Source organism: Scyliorhinus torazame, chromosome 5, assembly GCF_047496885.1.
Source record: "Scyliorhinus torazame isolate Kashiwa2021f chromosome 5, sScyTor2.1, whole genome shotgun sequence".
Lineage (NCBI taxonomy): Eukaryota > Metazoa > Chordata > Chondrichthyes > Carcharhiniformes > Scyliorhinidae > Scyliorhinus > Scyliorhinus torazame.
In genome coordinates this window covers 200,730,779-200,739,421 of record NC_092711.1, presented here as the reverse complement: position 1 = coordinate 200,739,421, position 8,643 = coordinate 200,730,779, and the positions used below count along the sequence as shown (strand labels likewise).

General features: G+C 45.6%; 1 protein-coding gene across 1 annotated transcript; it reads left to right on the top strand.

The window, feature by feature from the left end:
- Positions 1 to 5,574: 5,574 nt before the first annotated feature.
- Positions 5,575 to 7,919, top strand: LOC140420878 (interferon-inducible GTPase 5-like). The gene has a single exon (XM_072504983.1). It carries the CDS (start codon positions 5,579 to 5,581, stop codon positions 6,764 to 6,766), a length of 1,188 nt encoding a protein of 395 aa, XP_072361084.1. The 5' UTR covers positions 5,575 to 5,578; the 3' UTR covers positions 6,767 to 7,919.
- Positions 7,920 to 8,643: the final 724 nt, after the last annotated feature.

The window sequence follows — 8,643 nt, the reverse complement described above, 5'->3', positions numbered from 1 at the left end:
GCTGCCCTCAATCATGGGGCACTGAGACTGGGCACGGCCTTCAGCAAGTGAGTCATGCCCCTCACTGACGTGATCATGTCCCTGTGTGACTGGCCCAGATCAGTCAGCACCCGGCCAATGCTCTTGGCGCCCTCAGCCATGACCTTTTGGAACTGGGCCAAGCTCTGGAGTATTGCAGCAATGTCCATGTGGACCGGTATTTGGGTATGTTGGGGTTGTAGCTGGAGGCAAGGCACCCAAGACAGACTGGCATGATGCTGATCCTGTAAGACAAAAGACAAGATATATGTTGAGATCTTTGGACGGAGTGTTGAGGTGAGAGGGGTGACTCGTTTGCTATCGGGGCATCATTTTGCATTCGGGACTCAGTTGTCGCATGTGAACCTCCGCCTCGGAGATAGCCCTCTCTTGCACCTCCCTGGATAATTCCATCGCCCTCTGCTCAGCAGGGGTGAGAGACCTGAGGTCTGGTACTCCCCCCTCCAGTCTTCTCCCACTCCCTTCTATAATGGGCCGCCTTGTCCTGCGGGTAAAAAAAGGACACGATGCATGGAGGCGAGTTATAATCGGGGGTGGTCACCTGTAGTGGAATGTGTGCGCAAGGCACCTGGCCAAAGAGGACAGTATAGATGTTGGGATTTGGTGTGTGGTGGGATGTGAGGGACATGCAGGTGGGTTTTGATTGGCCTCTAGGGGAGTGGGGTGTGATGTGAGGGACAGGAGTGATGCCAGGGGTGGTGGCTCACCTGAGGGGTTGTTCATCTCCTTGCGACATTGCGTACCAGACTACATGGTGAGGTTCACAGCACTAGCCACCTCGTCCACCTCCACCAAGGCCCGGTTGGCCACCTTGGGTGGGAGACTCCTGCCCACCTTGGGGAAGAGGTTGTCCCGACTCTCCTCCACCACGTCCAACATGGTATCAAGCTCCAAATCGGTGAGATGTGCTGCTGCTTCCCTTGGAGTCATCTTCTTGGCTGGAATGTGTGTGTGTGGGGAGTGGAGTGCTTATACACAACTCCAGCTTGTCAAGCTCTCTAGTGCCAATTCTGGTTCCAGCGAATCTGACGCCAGTGCAAATGAGAATTGCTCAAGATTCACATGAGCAGAGTGGTGGCCCATTAGCATGTCCTGAATTGATCCACACATAGTGCTCCCAACGGGAACGCGAAACACATGCAATTCAGTCCCGGCGTCAACATTTAGGGCTGCATTCTCGAGTGCCGACGGCAAAATCACGTTCGGCAATTGGCAGGAGAATCCGTTTTTATGCTTAAATCGTGGGCTCCGCCTCCTGAAAAATGGTGGCATCACTGAGTACGCCGCACGCCACTGGGGCGACCTCAGGACGTCACCTCCTCGATGCTCCGCCCCCGATGGGCCGACTTCCCGACGGCATCGGTCGCGGGTCCTCAGTTTTCACGGATCTCGCATAGCGCCTGCGGACTGTGTCCAGCGCTGCCAGTCAGGGGGGGAAGCCATTCCGCTGGCCGGGGGGGCTTCGGCGGGCGCTGGGGGGGGGACTGGTGGGGGTGGTGAGGGGGGTTAGAGGGGGGGCCACTATAATCTGGCAGGACGGGTCCATGTCCATGTGCGGCCCTCGCCATGTTGTATGGCGCGACCGCTGCAGGTTTCCGCCGTGCGCATGCGTGACCACAGACCCGGCAATTCTGTCCGTATCTGCAGGTAAAGCCGGGGGCTTGACGTGATGCGGCTGCTAGCCCCCCCACCGGGCGGAGCATCAGTGCGGGAGCGGCCCCGACATTTTGGCTGTAAGACTAGACACATGCTCCAGACATAGCCTCAAAAGTGGAGATCCAGCCCTTAATCTCCAAAATGAAGGATTCTGACCAATGGAGGTGCACATTCTGTTTTAATTCAAAGAACAAAGAAAAGTACAGCACATGAACAGGTCCTTCAGCCCTCCAAGCCTGCACCGACCATGCTGCCCGTCTAAACTAACATCTTCTGCACTTTCAGGGTCTGTATCCCACTATTTCCATCGTATTCATGTATTTGTCAAGATGCCCCTTAAACCTCACTATCGTCCCTGCTTCCACTACCTCCTCTGGCAGCGAGTTCCAGGCACCCACTACCCTGTGTAAAAAAACTTGCCTCGTGCATCTCCTCTAAACCTTGTCCCTCACAGCTTAAACCTATGCCCCCTAGTAATTGACCCCTGTACTCTGGGAAAAAGTCTCTGACTATCCACCCTGTCTATGCCCCTCATTTGTAGATCTCTATCAGGTTGCCCCTCAACCTCCGTCGTTCCAGTGAGAATAAACCAAGTTTATTCAACCTCTGCTCATAGCTAATGCACTCCATACCAGGCAACATCCTAGTAAATCTCTTCTGCACCCTCTCTAAAGCCTCCACATCCTTCTGATAGTGTGGCGACCTGAATTGAACACTATACTCCAAGTGTGGCCTAACTACGGTTCTATACAGCTGCAACATGACTTGCCAATTCTTATACTCAATGCCCCGGCCATTGAAGGCAATCATGCCGTATGCCTTCTTTACTACCTTCTCCACCTGTGTTGCCCCTTTCAGTGACCTGTGGACCTGTACACCTAGATCTCTCTGACTGTCAATACTCTTGAGGGTTCTACCATTCACCGTATATTCCCCACCTGCATTAGACCTTCCAAAATGCATTACCTCACATTTCCTTATATTCCACACAGACTTCGTCTGTTCCCAGCCTTCTAGCCCTGACAAATGCCTCCTTTTACTTTTTGACGAGGCCTACAATATGTCTCGTTATTCAAGGTTCCTGAAATTTGCCGTATTTATCCTTCATCCTCACAGGAACATGCCGGTCCAGAAGTCCTTTCAACTGACATTTGAAAGCCTCCCACATGTCAGATGTTGATTTACCCTCAAACATCCAACCCCAATCTAGATTCCTCAGGTCCTGCCTAATATTGTTATAATTAGCCTTCCCCCAATTTAGCACATTCATCCTTGGACCACTCTTATCCTTGTCCAGTAGCACTTTAAAACTTACTGAATTGTGGTCACTGTTGCCGAAATGCTCCCCTCCTGAAACTTCTACCACCTGGCCAGGCTCATTCCCCAATACCAGGCTGTATTTCGAATACAACTAGTATAGGTAAAAGATAGCTGTTTAAGCATAAATATTAGGCCCCAGTTTTAAATACCCATTTATACAGCATAATTCACTTTTACTGAAGTCCGTTGTTCTGGCAAATGCATATTTTCAAAGACAGTGTGACATTAAAACAGCACAGTTGCAAAACAATTTGACACTGCTTGTGCTAATTGTCAAGGCGAAGGACTGAGTTCCAAGGCAACAAGGTGGCAAGAGTCCAATGCAGTTTGTAAGAGCATTGAATCATATATATATTACTCAATGTTTCTCGATATGAAGTCTCAATTGTTACATTAGCCAAGCCAGCTTAAAGATTAGCAGAATATCACATTCCATAACATGTAGACATGAAACAATTAAAAAGCTGATGTTGCACATTGAAGATGGACGGCTTGCCATCAAATCAAATGTGTTTGAGTCTAACCCAAACCAATTAGGATTATACTGGGGTGTGATTAGATGACTTAAGACAGATATGAAAGTGTATAACTGAAAAGTTTCCGCCCGCCATTTTAGTGTTGTCTCATGTGTTGTGTGTGTGTTGTCTTTGTGTTGTCTTTCTGTTAATTTAGTCAGTTTTGTCCTTAATAATCTCCATTTTAGAGATGTCTTTTGGGGGTTCTGGCAGTCTACCAGTCTGTGTCAGTGATATTAGTCCACTTTTGACTTTGAGTTTTAGTTTTGCTGAAGATTAGCTTTCTCTCTCACTTCATGTTTCATTGCCAGACTTTGACCTTTTAAAAGTTACTTTCGAGCTGTCTGTCTAAGCAAAAAAAGATAATGTCTGTAATTCTCTGAAAGCTTCGAATTGTCTACGAATTGCCTTTTAAATGACTTTCAAATTGTAATCAAGCGACTACAAATAAAACAATTCTTTTTGGCACCTGAGAAATTTTAACTGAAATTTCTGCTGAGTTCCAGTATTCGCAAAGTGCTACTGATAACCAAATAGCAGAGATGATATAAATTCCTTCAACTGTACACAGTCGAATAATACAAGGAATCGAACAACTTGGCATAGTCCAGAAATATTACAAATCTTACAACTTGTCGTATTGCGCCAGGACTTTGATTCATCAACTAAGCTTCCCCCAAACTTGGCGTAGTTCGACAGGTTAAGATCCCATCAATTACAGATTCCTGCCGAAATGCTCCCCTCCTGAAACTTCTACCACCTGGCCAGGCTCATTCCCCAATACCAGGCCCAGTACAGCTTCCCTAGTTGGACTATCGACATATTGTTGTAAGAAGCCCTCCTGGATGCTCCATACAAATTCTGCCCCGTCCAAGCCCCTAGCGCTAAGTGAGTCCCAGTCAATATTGGGGAAGTTAGCCTCCCATCACAACCCTGTTGCTTTTACTCCTTTCCAAAATCTGTCTACCCATCTGCTCCTCTGTCTCCCGCTGGCTGTACAGGGTGGCCTGTAGTAAACCCCCAACATTGTGACTGCACCCTTCTTATTCCTGATCTCTACCCATATAGCCTCGCTGCCCTCGGAGGTGTCTTCCTGCAGTACAGCTGTGATATTCTCCCTAACCAGTCGCGCAGCTCCTCCAACTCTTTTACACCCCCCTCTATCCCACCTGAAACATCTAAATCCTGGAACGTTTAGCTTCCAATCCTGTCCTTCCCTCAACCAGGTCTCTGTAATGCAACAATATCATAGTTCCAAGCACCATTCCAATCTCTTCAGTTCATCTGCCTTACCTGTTATACATCTTGCATCAAAACATAGCCACTAGTCCCACTGTTTTCAGCAACATCTCCCTGTCTGCTCTTCCTCAGAGCCATACTGGCCCTGTTCCCTAGTTCTCCCTCAATTTTTTCACCTTCTGACCTATTGCTCCGGTACCCAACCCCCTGCCACACTAGTTTAAACCCTCCCGTGTGACACTAGCAAACCTCGCAGTCAGGTTATTTATGCCTCTCCAGTTTAGATGCAATGCGTCCTTCTTATACAGGAGCTCCCATGGTCCAGATAACTGAAACCCTCCCTCCTACACCAGCTGTTTAGCCACGTGTTTAGCTGCTATATCTTCCCATTTCTCGCCACACTGCCACGTGGCACAGGGAGTAATCCCTAGAGGTGCTGTTTTTTTTTAACTTTCTGCCAACCTCCTTTGTTCCAGTGAGAACAAACCAAGTTTATTCAACCTCTCAATAACTCAATACAAATAACTCAATGTAATAATTCAAATATCTGTAGTTTCTTTGCAATACTTGCCCCAGAAGTACTGAAAACAAGAATAAAAGGTGGGGATAGAGAGATCATCAAGTTACATAGTGACAACTGCCCTTGTTTTTCAGCTCAATGAGTCTTTAAGTAGCTGTGAGTGAATTGGTTCAGCCCCTGTAATTTCTGTTTGAAATCAGTAAATATAGATTGTAACATCTTTGAATAAAGGCAGACACAGATTGTGGAAATTGTGTGTTAAATATTAATTCTCTTCCACAGTGATCCAATGGCTCAGTCTTCAAACCCTCAATTCTTCACTCAGGAAGAGCTCAATAACTTAAAGTCCACTTATGAAGTGGGTGGGCTGGAGGCTGTTGTGTCTCTGATACGGAAGAAGTTACAAGAGCTGCAGAATACAGAGCTGCACATTGCAGTGACAGGGGAGTCAGGTGGAGGGAAATCGACCTTCATCAATACTATGAGAGGACTCCGGAGAAAGGATAAGGGAGCAGCTAAAACTGGTACCACAGAAACCACAATGAAACCAACCCCGTACCCACATCCCAACATGCCGACTGTTTGCTTCTGGGACCTGCCAGGAATAGGGACAACCAACTTCCCAGCAGGTGCGTATCTTCAGGAAATGAACTTGAATAAATATGATTTCTTCATCGTTATCTCAGACTGTCGATTCAGAGAAAATGATGCAAGCCTCGCCGAAGCGATGAAAGAACTGGGGAAGAAATTCTACTTTGTTCGATCTAAAATTGATAATGATCTCCGTGCTCTTCAAATGGAAGATGAAGAGTTTAACACAGATGAAGAACTGGGCAAGATCAGAAATGACTGTGTGGATAATTTGGAAAAGGCAGGGATTTCATCAGCTGATGTTTTCCTCATATCAAACTTTAAACTGAATGAGTATGATTTTCCAGCATTAAAGGAAGCCCTCGAAGATGGTCTTGATGATCTAAAGAAACACATTTTTTTGCTGTCGCTTCAAAACACAACAATGGAGATTATAGAGAAGAAAAGAGTCCATCTCTTGGCTCTAATCGGGATAATTGCCATAATTTCTGGAATAGTGGGAGCAGTGCCAGTTCCTGGTTTGTCATTTTCTTGTGATGTCAAGCTGCTGACATATGCAATAATACATTTCCGTAATCATCTGGGTCTGGATGATGCCTCTCTTCAAAGACTGGCCGACACAGTAGGAAAGCCTATGGGAAATCTGAAAGCTGTGGCGAAATCTCCATTTATGGGTGAAATAAATGAACAAACTGTGGAAAGAATGATGGTGAAAGCCACTTTCTATACGATATTTACTGACGTGATCCGTTGTATCCCAATCATTGGGTCCATCATTGGAGCAATATCATCAGCTCCAACAATTATCAATTTTCTGAAAGATGCACTGAATGATCTTACAGAGAATGCAAAGAGAGTGGTGCAGGTTGCATTTGGGTCTCACTAAAATGGTCGGCAGTTATACATCCGGACATTGAACTCCTATAATAAATAAAAAAGCGAATAAAGAAAACAAATCTTGTGTTGTGTTGGTATCTTCTGCATCCCCCAAACAATGCAAGTAGGTCCACAACTAATGAATAATATTTGAAGAAATTGTACTGTTGTAGATTACCATGGCAACCAATTTGTGCAGAGCAAGATTCCACAAAACAACTGAGATGAGTAATCTGTTAATTATTTTTGTTATACATAGATACATAGAACATACAGTGCAGAAAGAGGCCATTCGGCCCATCGAGTCGCACTGACCCACTTAAACCCTCACTTCCACCCTATCCGCATAACCCAATAATCCCTCCTAACCTTTTTGGACACTAAGGGCAATTTAGCATGGCCAATCCACCTAACCTGCACGTCTTTGGACTGTGGGAGGAAACCGGAGCACCCGAAGGAAACCCACGCACACACGGGGAGAACGTGCAGACTCCGCACAGACAGTGACCCAGCGGGGAATCGAACCTGGGACCCTGGCGCTGTGAAGCCACAGTGCTAGCCACGTGTGCTGCCGTGCTGCCATTATACTGATGTTAATTGAATGTGTTATGGGTGAGGTGTTTTCAGAACCCCAAAATGTATCATGGAGTTCAACCAACCTCTCCCTTTAATGTATTTGTTGCTTTTCCTAGCACACTGCTTGTCCCCTAGGTGTGGGATTACAATTATGGACACTGTAGCATAATCAATCACTCATGAGACGGGATGAGAAGGAGTTGAACGATGGCTTTATTAAGCAGACTTGTTCCCCAGCAGCACAGTTACAGAATGCGGCTGCTGGGAGAACCCGGGCTCTTATACTCCGCCTTACTGGGTGGAGCCAGCAGGCGGCTGATCCAATCGGGACCCAGCTTCTATCCACCAATAGCCTCTCGGCATCACAGGGTACCTTAATACCCCTAATACATACCACCACAGACACGTGGGTTTTTAAACACAAAACAATGTTTATTCCATGAACACAACTTAACATCTTAAATAAACATTGGATCTCTTAACATCCCTTGCTTCAACGATAACTCAGATAGTATTGCAACAGTAAATAATTCCTTAAAATGTTCCTTCAAACTTCCAAGAGACTTAACACCTTTAAACAAAATCACATCAGGTTAAAGGCTTCACTATTATAAGTTTAAATCACCCAAATGATCCATAGATAGTCTTTCATGGCAGAGATCCAGCTCACTGCAAAGCACGGTCACACACCCAGCTCTTTTCCTCCCAACTGCAAAACTAAACTGCAAAATGGCTGACCTGACCTCAGCTCCACCCACTCTCTGACATCACTGTTTTCTTAAAGGTACATTGCTTAACATCCATGTCTTAAAGGTACTCTCACATGACAAATGAAACATGTTGCCCAGGTCATTGCAGAAACTCTTCTACTCTTCTGTGGATATTTTATATCTAGATGAAGAAATTAACAGATCTCAGTTTAACTCTTCACTCAAAGAACAGCATTTCCAATATTGTAGCTGTGTGCTGTGTATCGATCTATTGTCTGTGCTCAAGTCGCTGGAAGAAAAGGGGCTAAATTTAAGAATTGCAGCAATTTCACATGTCCCTTTGTTTATGGATTGACCAGCAACAAAAGAACCAAACATTCCAGCAAACTTGTAATTCTGTTCTATGATTGAAAAAAGAAACATCAAAACTCAATGTGTGTTAAATAAATGTTAATGAATGTCATCAATCATGGATTATATTATGATCATTTCCTTCATCGAAATGTTGGTTGGGTACACCTCGAAGTGTCAAATGACAACACAGGATGTGTAATCAACACCCTACCTATTTTTGGAAAAAGGTCACTGAACTTGTATAAAT